Here is an 18265-nt window from a genome sequence, read left to right on the forward strand (position 1 = left end):
ACACAGAAAACATCCTGCACCTCAAGAAAGGTCCCTCCCTTCAAGGTCAGGCCATTATGATTGTTTGGCCTAGAAGTCTAGTTCTTTGTCAGGCCTAGCAGCCCCAGCAAATGATTCCCTTCCAAACTGCCTCATCAGCATTTAGATTTTGTCCACATTGAACTCTCTCTAATGGGGTTTCAATTTAAATACTCATAAATGTGGATTCCGTAATTACATCCAAAGTGGCATAGATCTCTTCTGCTTCTTTCCTTTTCTCTCTTGGCATGTGGCCTTTGCATGGATTTAAAATTTAAGAGTGCAGTTTAGGACCATAAAACTTTGCATGTGCCTGTCATGCCAGGAAATGAGGCATAGGACTGGCCAGATTGGATCAGGGCAATGAGTCTAGGTGAGCCAGAAAAGTCTAGCACATAGCAGCTGTTCAGTCAAGCAAACAGTCCAGGCTAGGTCAAACAAATGTCCTGGGTCCAGGATGGTAGAGTCCAGCACTTGGGGGGTCAGTGAAGGGGCTCAGTTGGTACTCAATGGCACAAGCCAAGAAAGTTGTGGCCTCTGATCCTGAGGCAGAGGATGCTTTCTCTCTTGTCCCTTATTATGTTTCTACGGGTTAGTAGGGGCTTTTGGCCCATAGCTATTTATTGTTTCTGGGAGGATTGGTACCTCTGGTGGCTGGGCTTGCCAAACCCCTCTCAGGGCAGCTTATCCACTTTTGGTGTCCACCTGGCATTCAACTCTGACCTGTGGCTCCAAGAAGCTGTAGCATGCACAGAGGCCACACCCTGCAAAGTGTCTCAGCAGATGGACTAAACCAGGTTGAGGGTAACCAATGGGCCACAGACCTGTCAGTGAGTTAGGTGGAATGTCTGCTCCCAATCATGTGAAGACTTCTCCTGGTGGAATGGATGGATGAGTACGATTTGTTCCAACAGCCATGAAGGTAGCCGAAGCAGGTGCTGCGAGACACTTAGCTTGGTTGGATATTAAAAATGCCAAGGTCATCCACTGTACCTTAGGCCATCACCAGTCATCTTGACTTTTGTCTTGCCACTGGACTTCAATGACTCTAGAAGAGAGGGTGAGGCTGATGACTTTGTGCAATTCCCCCTCACTTAGATCTAATTCAGGAGCAAGTCAAGACATCACCCCATGATGTCATTGGTCTACTTTGAAAATAAAAGAACAAAAATGACAACAGTTTATTGTTTTGGGAATGCTCTTCAGATAGAGGCCTTCAGGTAGACCCTTTTCTGGGCTGAGGCAGAGGCAGAGGCAGAGGGAGGTTAACCTTCAGCACCAGGGCCACTTTCTATGTAAGGGCATTCATTCCTTGGAGCCTTTTCAATTGTTTAGATGCTTCAACTTGGAGAACATACATAATCCACAACAGTCTTGAAAACTTTCTACTGTTGGTTGATTCACGGGGTAACAATAAAACCATTTGCCCGGTCTTCTGTAGCCCAGTGGCCATCACCTACATTAGAGTGCAGATGACAAATCCCTTTCAACTACTTTGATTTTCTAATGTTTGATTTTGTCCAGCAGACACATGTACACAATCCATTCCTTTGATGGTTAAATGACATTTGCACTTTCACTTCCTTAAAAATAAAAGAACAAAACCATCTCCATTACTTGCAATGCCCTTTTAGAAGCTTGAACTAAAAAGAACTTTCCTCCTTTCTATTTCCTTTCCTCTGACACACAATGAGTTTGGTTTCCCGTTCCTGACTTCTAACTCTGGTTCAGTGTCTGCAGTTCTATGCTCCTGAGGCAAGGACCTAAGTCCTCTCTTGCTCAGCTTTCTCCTATTCAAATGGAGAATGTGTCCATGATCCCTGATGTGATTACTGAGGAAGCGAGGCTACTCAGCAACTGTCAAGGGTTAAGTCATGATGACAGGGGATTTTGTTTTCTTGGCTTCTGATATTGTAGGAGAAAGAACATGGATCCTTTTTGGTTCCTTCCCTACCCCATTAATCTCCATAAATGAGGCATGTTTTTTAGTTACAGCCCAGCTAGAGAAAGTGCATATGTTAAACCAGATGGACGAAATTAACAGTTTCATTAAATTGATTTTAAAATTGTCAGTTTCACGATGACACCAAAGCAATCATGGTGTTGGTTTTGTGCCGTGATTGGAAATTCAGACTTCAAAGAATGTGTGAAACTAGCAGTTTTGTCTTGGAATTAAAATTTTTAAATTGCCTTCCCTCTCACTGCTGAATGCTTAGTTCTTTCACAGCAAAGACTGATTCATGCATTCATTTAAGTTCAGAATTTTAATTATTCAAAAGAAACAAAAATCTTTTAAAAACAGATGACTTCCAAGTCTATGAGATCTCTAGACCCAGAAGCTCAAGTCTTATGAGTAATTCCCCTCCCAGCCCTTGTTATCAATCACTTCCTAACCGCTAGAGCACCAATGCTAATAATTTCTGGAGTTACAAGCCAGGGGCCGTAGGAGTCAAACATTTTTATGAAGTTTATTTCACCTTCACAGAATCATAGAATTTGAGAATTGTAAAGGACTTCAGTCTAACCCATTTATGAAGGCATCCCCACTATAAAATACTCACCAAGTGGTTGTTCAGCCTCTGTTTACAGACTCGCCAGCTCTCAAAGCAGCCAGTGCTTTAATCGTTAGGAAGCTTTTCCTGAAATTCAGCCCCTGCTCCTGGTTCTTCCTTCTGGAACAGAACACATATAATTCACAAGACAGTCCTTCAATCTCCCCCCCCCTCCCCAGGCCTTCTCTTCTTCAGGCCCAGCAGGCACCAAAACTGGAGTCCCTGGATGTTCAGGCCAAACTAATCATCTTATTCAAGTTTTTGGCCAAAAAGATGAGGTATGGACAAATAACATCTTAATGTTTAAAAATACTTTGCTATGAATACATACAGGGAAGCACCTGAGAGGAATACATATTTAAAAGCAAATCTATGAATAAGTTTGAATAGGATTTATTTTTAAAACCTCACTTGAGTGGTGCAATTTCTATTGAATAGAGAGAAGATTAGATTTGTTGGATAAAATAAGATTCTTAATTGCAGTGTATTCCAATGGATATATGACCTCACCGAAGTAGACGTTCCCACAATGATACAGATTGCAGCCCTTCCACACCGGCCCTTCAAGGGTGCTTTTTGTCCTTGTCTTCCTATAACTTCAACACAAGTAATCTACCCAGCGTGCATGGGGGTCTTCTTCACTTTCTCCTGATGTGATAAGAATTCCAATGGGGCCCTGGGCTTTCTACCTACCATCCTCTCTACATGGCTAGTACATCTTTTCTATTGTAGATTTCCTAAAAACATTCTTTACCCCTGTTGTTCTTCATTTTTCCTCAGTTGTTGTATGTTGTTGCCTAGTCATACCCACCATACACTGCTCCCTGGCAATTCATGATAACCCATGAACTGAATTGTGCAAGGTCAAAATCCAGATCCGTTTCCCATAACATTTTGTGGTTTGGAGTCACTCTCTCATTGCCTGAAGACTCTTGATTCATGGTAGTGACTGCCAATTTACAAGGGAACAGGGCCTATAATTAGAAGCCAGGACCATCACATTTTCCTTCCCACTTCAAGTAGCAAGATGAAGAGAGCCAAATGCTTCAATTGCCCTTGAGCTGTGAGGAAAGGGTCATGTCGGTAGCTTCAAGATCGGAGCCAACCTCTGGTTCTTACCACATCTTTTGTGCTTATCTTCCCAAATGGCCCTTGCTATTTTGTATGTTGATTCCTCAATAATTGAGTGGAAAATCTAAAATAAAGTAATGAAAAAAAGCTTTTTGACTCCATAGGAAAATTCCTGTTGAATATTGCAGTTTTCAAGCAGATAAGAAAGAGCTTAAACTAGTTGAAAATATCTCTTTAAAGGTGAATCATCTGTGTGGCCTTAACATCTAGCAGGAGTCTTTTACAATACACCACCCAGCACAGGATCTGCCTTGCACACAGTAGGCTCTCAATAAATACATGAAGGAGTGAATAATAAAGAATAAGACTAGAGAATTAGGAGATAGTGATAACTGGAATGGCTGTACCATAAAACCCTCAAGTTTTACTTAAGTGCTAATAAATTTATAGGTTCACAGGAAGGCTTTGTGAGATGATATGTAGCTTAAGGAATCCGAATAATCAGTTTCTGGCTCACAGCACTGTTTTTAACGAAAACTAGGTACTTAAGTCTTATACATGGCAGCCCCTGGGAAGGAGTTGGAGGCAAAAGGTGACAAGAAAGCATCCAGTTTGGGGTGGGGTGGGGGGGGGAGGCAAGAGAATTGGGGGACTTGCATAACTTTTTTCAGAATAACCAAGGAAATATTAGAAGAAAAATACATCTTTCTTAAGAAAATCTAATAGAAGAAACCTCTCTAGGAGTTTCAATGATTCTGATTTGGTAGTGAGTCACACTGAATAAATTGCTCTCTGGGGGGAACTTTTCAGCTATATATGGCGAATCAGTTTTCCCAGGGTACTAGGCAGTCATTTAGAGCCTAGGAAGAAGTCATTTGCAAAATGACGTTGTAGCATCCCAGAAGAGTTTAATTTACCTCCCCTGAGGGTGGTTTACCTTGACTCACAGTAGGATCAGTCATAACAATAACTCAGGTAATTTAATTGGCTTTCTCCCCCTTCTTTCCAGAATCCTGGCCATCTCATGGTAATTAATTTTGTGTGCCCTGAATTATGTTATTTCCAGTGCCAGGAAGCCAAAATGATTCAGTGCTAGAAGTTGGTGGGAGGATATTTGAGAAGGCTGTAAAGAGACTCTCCGGCATTGACGGTCTACATCAAATTAGCTCCATTATTCCCTCCCTGATGGATTCCAGCTGCTGTGGATACCATAAAGCATCCTACTTCCTTGCAGTCTTTTATGAAACTGGACTAAATGTGCCTATAGATCACCTACAGGTAGAGTATTTCATGGATTTTGCTGGTATCAATAACCCTCTTTACATTTTTTTTCCCTAGCAGTAATTTTAAAAAATTGTTGAAGGGGTTGGGAAGGTAGAATAGTTGATGTTCATCTTGGTTGGTAGAACTGGCCATTTCTAACTCCCCAAGGTGTTCTGGAGCTCTTTAGGTAGAAGAGAAATAGCCAATGGATGAGGTAACGCCAAGATGCTGGGGCTACGGCCTGAACATTTGACTAAGAGAGGAAGCGATATGTCTTCTGGAAATGCAGCCTTAGACAAAGTGCTAGTTTTCATCATACAGAGAAGCGCTTTTACTACAATGTACAACAACTCCTTGAGCATTTGGGAGCTCAGATTATTTCTTTAAAGAAAATCTTGGCCCCCTCCCCCCCAAAACCAAATTTTGATAAATGCTTGGCTTTGATTACTTTAGCCTCTTTTATCCTCCTGATCCTTTAGCTAAAGGAAATAATTTGGGCCTATGGTCAAAGAATCGCCACAGCTGCCCCTTCCCCACCCCTGCCCTAGAAAAGGAATGACCATGCCAGAGAGGGTTTAAAACCAAACCGAACAAATTTACGATGCAGCTTAATCTAACATTTTGTATTCACTTTTCATAAACACTATAAAATGTTGCCTGATCTGCATATTGTTTTCTAATTTCCATATTTTGTTGATTATCCTTGATCCCTGGATTACCGCAGAGCACAGACAATTGGGAGTTGCACAATTGGGATTGTGCAAAAACGTTGCTGCTTTTCAGTGCCTTCTTTTGTCTTTGTGAGTTTTATTTAGAGTTTCACCCCTAATGTTGTGGAGAATCCTAGGGGGGAAGCCCCTGTAAAGGCAGCATCACCTAGTTGGGTCAGGAACCTGGACTCTGACTTGGAGTGTACCACAAACCAATGAGGTGACTTCTGAAGCAAGTCATTTTAGACCTTCATTACAGGACCCAAGTTCGAATCTTGACCCTGATAACTTGCTACCTTTGTGACCTAGGGCAAGTCTCTTCACCTGTGTGGGGCTTGGAAAAGAGAAGGCAGAGGAGGAAGCCAACTAACAGGGGTTAGGCTAGGGTTCTATCCCTTCCAGATCTAAGGATCTGGGACTCTATGATCTAGAACTCTTCAGCTGCGTGAACGTATAGTTCTTGATTTGTGCTGAGCAGCTCCTCTCTATTTCCGCCGAAGAAAGAACACAAGGACTCCTAACTGCTCTGATCCACTTCCTATATGCAGTCTCTCCTGATCCTTCCCCATGTTTAATTAGTTGATGTTTCATTTGTAATTACATGTACATGTTTTTCCCCCTGATTGAATATAAGGTCCTTGAGGGCAGAATGTCATTTTTATTTTAGTATCCCCGTCATCTAGTGTCAGCCCCAGCACATAGTAGATGATTAATAAATGTTTATTGATTGATCTGTAAATGAGGGATAAAAAATGCCTGCATTATCTATTTAATGGGATTGAGAAAAAGTGCTTTGCATTCTTTGATGTACTATATCATATGGAAGAATCTCATTATGTCGGGTGTCACAGAACACTGAAGTTCATATTATGTCTTTCTCTGTTTTGTAAGAAAATAACAATAGCTTTCTGAGATAATTTGGCAGCAGCCTCACCTCTCATTTGACCTATTGAAAGAACCTTCTAATTGGTCTCCCTGACTCCTGACCCCTTTCCCCCTCTCCACAATCCCCCATTCAACTGACAGTGTAATCTTCCTAAGGTGTAGATTTGACAAAGGTCACCCCCTACTCGACAAACTCCAATGGTTTCCTGTTACCTGCAAGATCAAACATAAAAGTTCTTTGTTGGACATTTAAAGCTCTTCATCCCACCTTTCCGGTCTTCTTGCTGACTCCCCTCCATGCACTCCATGATCCAGCTACACTGACCTCCTTGCTGATCCTTGCACAGAATATTCTATCTCCCACCTCCATACCTTTCTTCTGGTTGCCCACTGTACCTGGAATGCTCTCCTTGCTTACCTTCGCCTCTAGTTTCCCTGGCTTCCCTCAAGACTCAGCTTACATCCCACTTTCTACAGGAGGCCTTTCTTGGACACCCCTCCCCCCACCCAGCTGCTATCACCTTCCTTCTCAGACTACCTTCTATCTACTCTCTATATAATACCTTACCTATAATACCTATACCTTATCTTTGGCAGCTTGGTGGTGCAGTAGATAGAGTACTAGACATAGAGTCAGAAGACCTGAGTTCAAATCCAGCCTTAGACTCTCTTCGCTAGCTGTGCGACCCTGGGCAAGTCACTTAACCTCTGTCTGCCCTAGTTTCCTTTTCTGTAAAATAGGGATAATAATAACACCTACTTTCCAGGGTTATTGTGAGGATCAAATGAGATAAATTTGTAAAATGCTTTGCAAACTATTATTATCACTTAGTTATTTACATGTTGTCTCCTCCATCACAATGTCAGCTGCTTGAGGACAGGGACTGTTTTTATCTATATTCCTCTCTCCAACTCTTTTTCAGTCATGTCTGACTCTTCATGACTCCATTTTGGGGTTTCCTTGGCAAACATGCTGGAGTGGTTTGCCATTTCCCTCTCCAGCTCATTTTACAAATGAGAAACTGAGGCAAACAGGGGTAAGGGACTTGACCAAAGTCACATAGCTATTAAGCATTGGAGGCCAGATTTGAACTTAGAAGATGAATCTTCCTGACTCCAGGACCAGCACTCTATCCACACTCTTAGACCAGATCAATCAATCAGTAAACATTTATTAAGTCTGCTATATGTGGTAGGCGCAATGCCAAATGCTGGGGATCCAATGATAAAAGAAAATGAAGCAATCCTTGCTTCTCGAGAAGCTCACATTCTAATGCAAAGACAACATGCCAATGTATGAATTTATGCAGGACAAATGAACAAATAGGTAAGTTGGGGAAATCAGGAAAGGCTTTCTATAGAAGGTGGAGATTGAGCTGAGTCTTGAATGAAGTGAAGGATTCTCTGAGGTAGATGTGAGGAGGGAGCACATTCCAGATGTTGAGGCTGACCAGATAAGGAGAAGGGAGCTGGAGTGCCGTGTGTGAGAAACAGAAAAAAATCACAATTTGTCTGGACCAGGAGTACTAGAAGAGAAATCATTTATAATGAATTAGAAAGATAGGTTAGGTTTAAGTTGTGAAGGTCTTTAAAAACTAAACAGGATAGTTTACATCTTATTCGAGAGAAAACAGGAAGCCATTGGAGCACATTGAGATGGGGGTGAGATAGTCATACGTACACCTTAAAATCGCTGTGATAAGTGTATAAAGGACAGATCGACATGGGGAGAGACTTGAGGGAGGGAGAACAATTAAATTGATTTTTCAGCATCCCTGGCAAATGAGTGATTCTATGGTTGTCATTCCTGTCCATTTTGTTTTGAAACAGGGCATGCTGTATAGCTTGGTCGGTGCCCAGGGGAGTGAGAGACTGTCTGCAATGAATCTTGGGTACAAACATTACCAGGGTGTTGATGATTACCCACTAGACTGGGAACTGTCATACGCCTATTACAGCAACATTGCTACAAAGACCCCTCTCGATCAGCACACTCTGCAAGGAGATCAGGTACACAGAATTAATGAACAGGGAGAATTTACTACGTACCATATATACAGGGCTTTAAAAGTAACCATCTAAAGTGCCTGCATCTGTTGCTGATTTATTCCCGAATTCCTAGAGAATGCATCTCACTAAATTGAGAGGAGAGCTTGTTAAAGGCATTCATCATATCCTGTTTCTCAATTCTCTGTTATCGAGAATGAGAACAAGAGCAGTCTTATTTCTATCTGTGAGAACCTCTATAGGGTTAGAAGGAGGAAGGATGAATATTTGAAGAAGCAGACTCACATCTAAATTTGTCATTGTGATGAGAGTGCCCCCCCACCCTGCCCCCGATCAATCCCTGGTACATAAAGGAAACAGGTATAATGACTTCCCTTCTAGATACCATAATGAAATGAGGCTAAGGACCAGAGTGACCCCCAGATGGCAGGTATAGATGGTATAAAGACGGCAGTAGCAATAGCAGGCTAAGTGAGGAACAAGAGATCGATGTCAACTATTAAAAAAACCTAACTACAACCCCAAATCTGAATTTTATGGGCGCTACTTGTTCTGATCCAATATGGTGGGAAAATTCCGGATTTAGTAGACCTGGATTTGATGCCTTGCTATCTGGCCACTGTAGCAGAAGCATTAACGTCCGAGGTTTAGTTTTCTCAACTGATAAATAGAAGTAAGGATGGTCGAATTATCTACTTGACGGGCTTTTTGTGAGAAAAGTACTTTGCAAACTATAGAATATTATGGAAAGATGAGAGACGATGATGATGATGGTGATGACTATCCATACATGTCCTTCCAAAAGATAAAGGATTTGTAGCAGGGAATCTCCATATCTCTAAACAAGAATTGATTGAGGACTAACCTTTACTCCTAACTTCGCAGCTCCCACAACTTAGTAGATTTACTTACTATCTCTATGCTGACGATTTTCAGATCTACCTATCCTGCCTTAACCTCTCTGCTGATCTCAGATCTTACCTCTCCAACTGCCTTTCAGATATCTCAAACTGGATGTCCTGTGAACACCAACGTGTCTAAAACCAAACTCATTACTCCTCCCCCTCTTCACCTCCCCCCTCCCCACCTTTTCTATTACTATAGAGGGCAACATCATCCTCCCAGTCCCTCAAATTCACAACCTAGTGTCAGTCTTGACTCCTTATTATCTCTCACCTCCCATATCCAACCTATTGCCAAGGCCTGTCATTTTCATCTTTATACCATCCCTCAGATACTTCCCCTCCTCTCCCCCTATCCTGCCACCACTCTGGTGCTGGCCCTCATCACCTTGTGCTTTAACTATTGCGATAGTCTGCCAGTAGGCCTGCCCCAAGTCTCTCCCTGGTCCAAACCATCCTCTATTCGGTCACCAGAGTGATTTTCCTGAAGCACAAGTTCAACGTGTCACTCAGTAAATTCCAGTGGCTCCTTATCACATCCAGGATCAAATACAAAACCTTCTGTTTGCCCCCCAAAGCTCTTCATGACCTAGCGCCTTCTTACCTTTCCAGTCTTCTTACACCAGGGGTGGTCCTTTGACTGAACCCAAACTTCACAGGACAAATCCCCTTAATAAAAGAACTTGTTCTGTAAAACTTGGATTCAGTCGAAAGCCTGCACCCAAAGACCTAGAAGGCCACATGCATCCTCGAGGCTGAAGATTCTCCACCCCTGTCTTACACATCTCTCCCTAACGTATACTCTGATGCAGTGACACTGGCCTCCTGACTGTTCCACGAATGAGGCTCGCAATCTCCCAGCTTCAGACATGTTCTCTGGCTGTCCCCCATGCCTAGAACACTGTCTCTTCTTAAAGCCAACCTCCTGGCTTCTTTTAAGTCCCAACTAAAATGGCATCTTCTACAGGAAGCCTTTCCAAACCCCTCTTCATTCTAATGCCCCCCCCTTAATTATTTCCTCTTTATCCTGTACATATTGCTTTGTATATATTTGTTTGCACGCTGTCTCTCCCTTTAGAGAATGAGCCCCTTGAGGGAAAGTACTGTCTTTTGCCTCTTTTTATATCCTCAGCATTTAGCGTAGTGCATGGCACACAGTGGGTGTTTTATTAATAAACATTAATTTAAGACTGGCTGAGTTGTGCTGCTAGTTGGTTGCCTGTTTGTTTTCAGAGTGGTTTTGAGGATCTGGTAGAGATATAGAGCTCAGGGATAGGGACCGGACCTCTAATTTCAAGGGTGAAAAGAACTACTTAAGGCACAAGGGAACCCCACCCCCTCTACTGTTGCAGTTTGGCATGTCCTCTACTGTTTGGATAGTCTTAGGGAACTGCCTTCAGTCACATAGCCTATATGTGTCATATGTGGGACTTGACCTTAGGTCTTTCTGGTGACCACATTCCTTATGACACACTTTAAAATAGAAAAAAAATTATAATACATAAGTGGAAAGGATGGTTCACATTGAGGCACCATGGCTGCCTCATGGATGGAAGGTAGAGTTCAAGGTCCTACTTCTAACCCATCCTGCCCCAGGCAATCCGCTTAACATCTGTGTGCCCCTCCCCCAAGTCAAGCTAATAAGATTATTAATTACAGACCAGATATTAATCTGCTTTGGTAGAGGCATTTTCTCCTATAAAATCACAGTTCCTATAAAAATCAGTACACTGCTAAAGTTATCAGGATTTTATCTTGAAGAAAGATGTTAGCTTAACATCAGTCCTTAACAAAGGTTAGTAATGAAGAATTTTGATCACTAGGTTTTTTCAGATAGTTGATAGCGATCCATTATGTAAATGGACAATCAATTATGCTGATGAATTCCATAATTTCTTAAGCATCTCCCCCAATGGAGAACATCAATACTGAAAATAGAAATGAATGATCCACCCAAGTCAGGTCATGGTCACTGTAGGAACTCTGCTACCTTGTGTACACTTTCTTGGCTGGACGCATATGCCTACTAAGGATCTGGCTCATTACTCTGACCTAGCTAGACAATGGAGGCTGGCTTTTTGATTGCCCATGGCAGTCCTTAGTGCAGATAGCATGCCCACGGCTGGCTGAGTCAGATTTTGGTGGTCTAGGAAATAAAACTTAACCATCCTTGTGGCTGTGAAATAAATGACTCCCACAAGAGTGTGCTTTTAAAAACTCTCCCTTTAGCATAAGGCTGTCCAATAATTGTTTTGTTCTTTATATTTATATTTCCAGGATCTAGCCCCATGTTTGACCCCATGGTAGGTGCTTAATAAATGGTTGTTAATCGATTTAGTCAGAGATATGGAATGAAACTAATGAATTCCTTTCCTACTGAAAATTGAATGTGTGATACTTGGCCCTTCTGAAATGAACCATGTTTATTTATTTGCCCCCCACCCCCATGTGGCCAGGGCCAGGAAAGATGAAATGAGATGCTCTTCCTTGCTGATAGAAAACAACACTATGAAAAATTGTACCTGCAAATTAAACAGTCAGGAGGACTGTATCAGAACTTAAGTTTCCTTCAGAATACTTAATGAATGGCTTCTTGAGAATTTAAGTGGATGTAATACATTAATTTCAATGTCCCTGTGTTGAAAATCTATTAATTCATCAGTGGCACCCAACGAATTAGTACACTGCAAGAAGCCAGACCTTTGGTTAACAAAGGAAGTGTCAGTTTAAGAAAAGGAATCACGAAAAGGTAGTGTTCTTTTCTCCATTTTCTTTAATATATGAGTTATGATCTACTTAATTTTACAGTAATCTCTAATTTAATTTTACAGTAAACTCTAACGGTTATCTCACTTCAGATCTCTCTTTTTTATGGCTGAGTAGGAAACTGTTTTAGCTTTAATAGAAAGCTAAACAGCAACATTTGTGTGGCTTGATTTTCTTTTCCCCAGGGCCATTGTGTTATTTTAAAAAATTCCCATCATCCTGGCATTAGCAATTAGAACATTATTTCCTGTCTAGATTTGGCCAAATGGTGTGTATCTTTAATATACAAAGTGATAGAATGTGAGTGTGTTAATGTCTTGGGATGAGTAAGGTAAGTTTATTCAGAAGCTATTGTTCTCCTAGAAGGTAATTATCATGCTTCTGTGATGGCCTGAGTTTAAACCTTGATGTTTTACTGCACAACAACTGGCATTTAATATTCAACAGTAAATACCCAAAGCAGCCGACCCACTTTATGCACTGGCTAAATTGCACCCAATGTTTCATTTTAAAGTGACGTCCAGTGCTATTTGAAACCTGAATATTTTCCACTATTCACTGTTGTCATTAAAGAGAGTATTTTCCCATTCTTTTAAAATATCTTAAATGTTAAATTTCAAGAAATAAGTTGGGGGGGTGGATAGGGTGGGGCGGAACCCACATTGCTTCCTAATGGGAGCCAAACATCACAACTGACTTATAAACACCAAGAACTGGGTTCCCAATGTCAGCTCTGGCAGGCCCTGAAGGAGGTTTGTGTTAGTAGGTGTTTAAAGGGTAGGTTATGAAATTGCTCTTCCCCCTTACTGTGAGTGCTTCTTAGTGCTCAAGGCCTGCTGGCCGACCCATTGAGTTTTATAACTTGAGAGAATGCAGATGCCTCTGCAACCTGTGTGAGCCCCCACTGGAAGCTACAACTTCCCAGCTGCATGAAGTTCTCTCTTCTTCCTTCCTTTTTTTCTTTTTACCTCAGTACTGCATATTTCTTTCATGAAATACACTTGATGGGAAAGTTATTCATTACGAGCGGTCATGCTGTGCAGCCAAAGCTGCGAGCCTTAGCACTGGGGAGTTCCAATGGCCGGAACTCAGAGGAAACAAAACCACTCTCCTTGAGGAGGTTAAAGGTGCAGGTATTCTGGCTGGCCTTCTATAGTCTCCAACTTCCAGCTGGACTCTTGTGCCAGGCTACTTCTTATCCACCTCTATATCTTTTCCCTGGTAGGCTCAGGTCCTGGCTTTCCTCCAAGGCCTCTTTCCTGGCCAGAGCTGAACTGGATTCTTTTTAAATGCTTTCCCTTCCTCAATTAACATTAGTGCTAATTAGCACTAATTGACTGTCCCCTGGGCACACAGCCCTGATTTGGTGCTGTTTACCTCTGTAGTTCCATTAATGTTAGCAGGCAAAGTAGATGACCACCTCTGTCGTATGATTTCAAGGGCACTGAGAAAGCCCAGAACCACCACGCCTCCCCAGTTTTCCCCTTTTTATTGGCTTACACCTGACATCTCTCTGATCAGGTTGTAGTCCCTTTAGATTAAGGCTTTGATCCCTGAAAGATTGAAAAGATCTGTGGGAGAGGTAATATTTGAAGCTGCTATCCATCACAAAGGAAGGACCCTGAGAGCCAGGTTTAAAAGGGGAAAAGAGAAGCATGAGTTCACCAATGGAAAGAGGGGAGTCAGGGAGCCTAGAGCACCCCAGAGCAAGTTCACAATTTTGCTAGTGGCCGGGCCTAGTCTAGGTGACATTAGGGACTGAGAACATCTGGGATTATAAACTCCTAGAGGGCATGGCCCTAGTCTTCCCGTGTGATGTGTGTGTGGCATTCCTGTATGGCATCCTATTGCCACAGAGTCACTGCCATGAAGTTTCATTTCCTAGTCTCCATTAGTGAATTGCTTGTTGAAATAGTGCAAATTCTAAGGCAACAAAGAACTTAGCCTATTCCCTGAAGTTTGGCCTGTAGCATCATGTTCAGTCTGAGCCCTCAGCAAATATTGACCAATGTGTTTCCCAGGGACTGAAGAGAAGAGAACAGCTTGTACAGTTTTAGCCACAGACGCTCCGTGGCCTCACACAGTACAGCGGCTGGCAGAGACTGATATTGGACATTTGTCCCAGCTCACCCCTTGCAGCTTCAGTGTCTGCCAGTGCCCCTGACGCTATATTATAGTCCTGCCTCAGGCCCCTAATGTCCTCTTATGGTGTTACAGGACCCTCATGCCGCATGTCAACATCTGGAAACCAGAGACCTAAGCTACAGAAATAGAACTCCAGAGTAGATTCTGTGATGCCAGGTGTTTTTATTAACCCTCATTAAGAGAGTGTCAAAAGGGAAATCAAAGCCATTCTCAGTGCTGTCTGGGGCCTCCTTCTCAAATTAGGTCTGGATCTAATATCTCCGGTTGTTTCACCACCTGCTCATGAGATGAACGGGTCTGGGAGCAGCCAGAATGGGAATCACTCTCTGAAAGCAACCCTTGACTTTTTCTTAGATGTCATTAAATATGTGACCACTTTCCCCCCGGCCCAAACACATCAGGACTTATGTATCTCAATTGTCTTTGTCCAATTATTTTAAAAAAATTAAATTAACTCTCCAAAAAGATTTAAGATTTGCTACCACTGAAGGTATTCAAGAGACATTCAAGCTGCAGGCTCTGACAGCAGGGTCAGTAGAAGGGGAGAAGGAAAGAAACATTTATCAAGCACCGTGCCAAGCGCTTTATAAATCTTAAGTGATTTGATTCTTACCACAACTCTACCAGGCAGATTGCAGTGGTGTTATTGTCATCTCCAAATAGGTGGTATTGTTATTCCCCTTTTTATAATTGGAGAAACTAAGGCAGACAGGGGTGAAGTGACTTGCCCACAGTCACACAGTTAGGAAGTGTCTGAAGCTGGATTTGAACTCAGGTCTTCCTGATTCCAGGCCCAGTGCTCTATCATTGAACCACCTAGCTGGCTCCTTTAGTAGAACAGTTCCAAGCATGTTTTGGACAATGATTAGAATACATGTTGGTTCATCACTGGAATTAGTATCAAGGTGACTACTCTAATGGGAAGTGAGAGGACTGTCCACGCTCCAAGCCGCACACTGAGAAGAGAGTGAGAGCCAAAGTTGTCTCTTAAATCTACTGAGTGTCCTTGCTGCTCAGTGGCTGATTCTCTTTGATGCAGCGACCTTTCCATCAAGGTAGATGGAGGAAGGTAGTAGGTGGCAGTATGTCCTCAACCAGAAGCCTCTGTTTGAGTGGGTCTTTTATCAAGGTAGCTAAGTGGATAGAATGCTGGATCTGGAGTTAGGAAAACCCGAGTTTGAATCCTGCCTCCAATACTTATTAGCACTGTAACCCTGGGGAAATCACTTAACTGCTGCCTGCATCAGTTTCTTCATTTGTAAAGTCAGGATAAAACAGTACCCACCTCTCAGGGTCATTGTGAGGGTCAAATAAGATAATATGTAAACTCCTAAATATGGCTTATTTAGATAATATGGCAAACCCCTAAAATCCTATGTAAATGCTAGCTGATATCAAGGAACCAACCAGAAAGAGCCAGGGCAAATGTGTTACCCAAAAGGGCTTAGCCCCAAGTATGTTCAGGAGGGGGTTCCCTACACCTAGCAGGGAATGCATGAGGTGAAATAAATATAATAAATGCACTACCAAGTTAGGCATTAAATAATAATAATGATGTTTGTTAATTTGAGTAATTCTATATTTGGCCACAAAATGAAATACAATGATAAGTTAATAGGCTGATCTTCTTTGGTGTCCCTTAAATTGTCTCTGAAGGTAGACCAAAGAGAGCAGTTTCAATGAGCAATGGCACCATTATTGGAATAAGCACGTTGTCCCCTGTTGGGGACAACAATCATTTGGCTATATGTTCAGGTCGGTTTTCTCCCCCACTCAAAAAGTAGTCACATGCTGTATTTTAGAGTTTAGATCAATCCGTTCTGTTAATGAAAATGGAAAATGCGTAATAACCTTTCACCTGTTGTATCTTCCTGAATCATTCAGGGAATGTAAAGGTGGAGCTGGGAGTCAGGAGACAAAAGTCCTGGTCCCAGGTCTGCCACTGACTCACCGGGCAGCCAAGTGGCCGAGTCACTGAATCCATGGACTTAATTTTCCTTATGCCTAAAATGAGGGGATTGGACTAGATAGCCTCTAAGACCCCTGGGTCATCTCTGATATTCTGTGGTTTTGCTCATGTTTTAGGCGTATGTCGAAACAATAAGGCTGAAGGATGACGAGATGCTAAAGGTCCAAACTAAAGAAGATGGTGATGTCTTCATGTGGTTGAAACATGAAGCAACAAGGGGCAATGCAGCAGCTCAGGTAAAGACGTGGCCGCCGTCCATCTGGCAGTGGTCAGATAGGGGTGGTCAGCAGGCTGCATGTAATGTGGGGAAAGTGAGGAATCTAGAGTACAGGAAGGACCAGAGAGGTGGGATGGGGGATCTCCCTTCAAGGAAGCGTAGGATCATAAACTTAGAAACAGACGGGACCTTGGAGGTCATCAAATCAATCCCTTCATTTTACAGATGAAAAAGCTGATCCAGATAAGTTAAAAGATTTGCCCAAAGTCCACAGGTTACTGTTTTGGAAGAGCTGGGATCACAAATGTAGAAACATGTAGGAAAGTATGACATGGGAGAACTTAAGAAAGGATCTTCTATACACTTTAGAAAGATTTTGGGAGGTGAAAGAAGGAACTTAAAACTTTGAGAAGCTTGGGAGACTGTTTTTTCCAAGTATATGACCTAAATTTCACTTTAGTGAAAACACTCCGGTGCGGAATATTGCCTAGGACTGATGGCATAAGAAAAGTAACCTTATGTTCAGTTCAGACACGGATAAGCTGGACATTCATTGCCCATGAGTGCTCTTGGGTACTGTTAGCCGCCTCAAGGTATGAGGCAAGGGGAAGTAGAAAGCAAGAAGAAGAAAATGAAAACATTAAGAAAGAAATGGAAAGATTAAGTTTCAGGACCCTAGGGAGACTTCCCTGTGGCTTCCTCTGGTCCCTTAGCTCACCAGTCCTATTTATTTGTAAAGCATCTTGTAAACCATAAAGCACCATATAAATGCAAGCTAGCATCATCATCGTCATCATTATAGTTACAGGAGAAGAAAAGGGAGAGGACATGGGAAAGTTAGAGATATATAAGGTGAAGAATGGCAAAGTGGTGACAGTGGTTCCCTAAGATATCTGGGTTCTTGTGCCAGAGGAGATCCAGCTCTGTTTTTCCATGGCTCAGGAAAGAAGTGCATTTAAAGATTTCATTTTAGTTCTCTCTCTCTCTCTCTCTCTCTCTATCTCTCTGTCTTTCTCCCCATTTATATATATATATGTATATGTATATATACATATACACGTATATATCTATAGATAGATATCTGTGCATATATCTATCTCCTATAGATAAACAGCCCTCTATACATAGATATCTGTATGTATATCTATCTACCTCCTTTGTCAAATGAGTGAGGCCTGGAATTTTGGAAATTCTATCAGACACATCCCTTGGGGAACACAGTGGTTTTATTGACTTAAAATAAGAGAAAAGAAGTTTCCATTATCTCATGAGGAGAAAGGCTTTGAGTATTGAACAAGTTCATTTTCACAGGACCATTTGATAAGAGATTAGCCTAGGCAGGGAAGAGTAGTATTAAATGGATGTTATTGATAAAGAAGGCCTTGAGTAAGGAATCTCTGTTTGACTTGGTGCTGCCTGATTTTGTTAGAGACTTGGATAATGGTAATTACATGGCAGCCTCATCAAGTTTACAGGTGACACCAAGATTAGAGGGGTTGTTGATACATTGGGTGCCAGTGGGACCCAAAAGGATCACGATAGGCTAGAATTGAATATGGTAAGATGAAATTTAGGAGAGATAAGTATAAAATTTTACATGGGTTCAAAAAAACTGCAACTATAAGACGAGTGAGTTTGGCTATTAAGCAGCTTCTCTGAAAAAGATCTGGGGTTTTTAGTGGACTGCAAGCTTCATTTGCATTAGCTGACACTGTAACATGGCTGTGAGAAATGGTTGATATGATCCTGGGATGCATTGA

The 18265-nt window shown here is 42.0% G+C and overlaps 1 protein-coding gene across 1 annotated transcript in view; it reads left to right on the top strand.

Moving 5' to 3' along the window:
- SEL1L3 (SEL1L family member 3) overlaps window positions 1-18265 on the top strand; it is a 124055-nt gene that overhangs the window by 53922 nt on the left and 51868 nt on the right. The window contains exons 10-12 of the mRNA XM_036764891.1: window positions 4708-4919; window positions 8330-8509; window positions 16405-16524. Coding sequence (XP_036620786.1) covers window positions 4708-4919; window positions 8330-8509; window positions 16405-16524 — 512 coding nt within the window. The remainder of the gene's footprint in view (window positions 1-4707; window positions 4920-8329; window positions 8510-16404; window positions 16525-18265) is intronic.

The sequence above is a fragment of the Trichosurus vulpecula genome, chromosome 6 (assembly GCF_011100635.1).
Source record: "Trichosurus vulpecula isolate mTriVul1 chromosome 6, mTriVul1.pri, whole genome shotgun sequence".
Taxonomy (NCBI): domain Eukaryota; kingdom Metazoa; phylum Chordata; class Mammalia; order Diprotodontia; family Phalangeridae; genus Trichosurus; species Trichosurus vulpecula.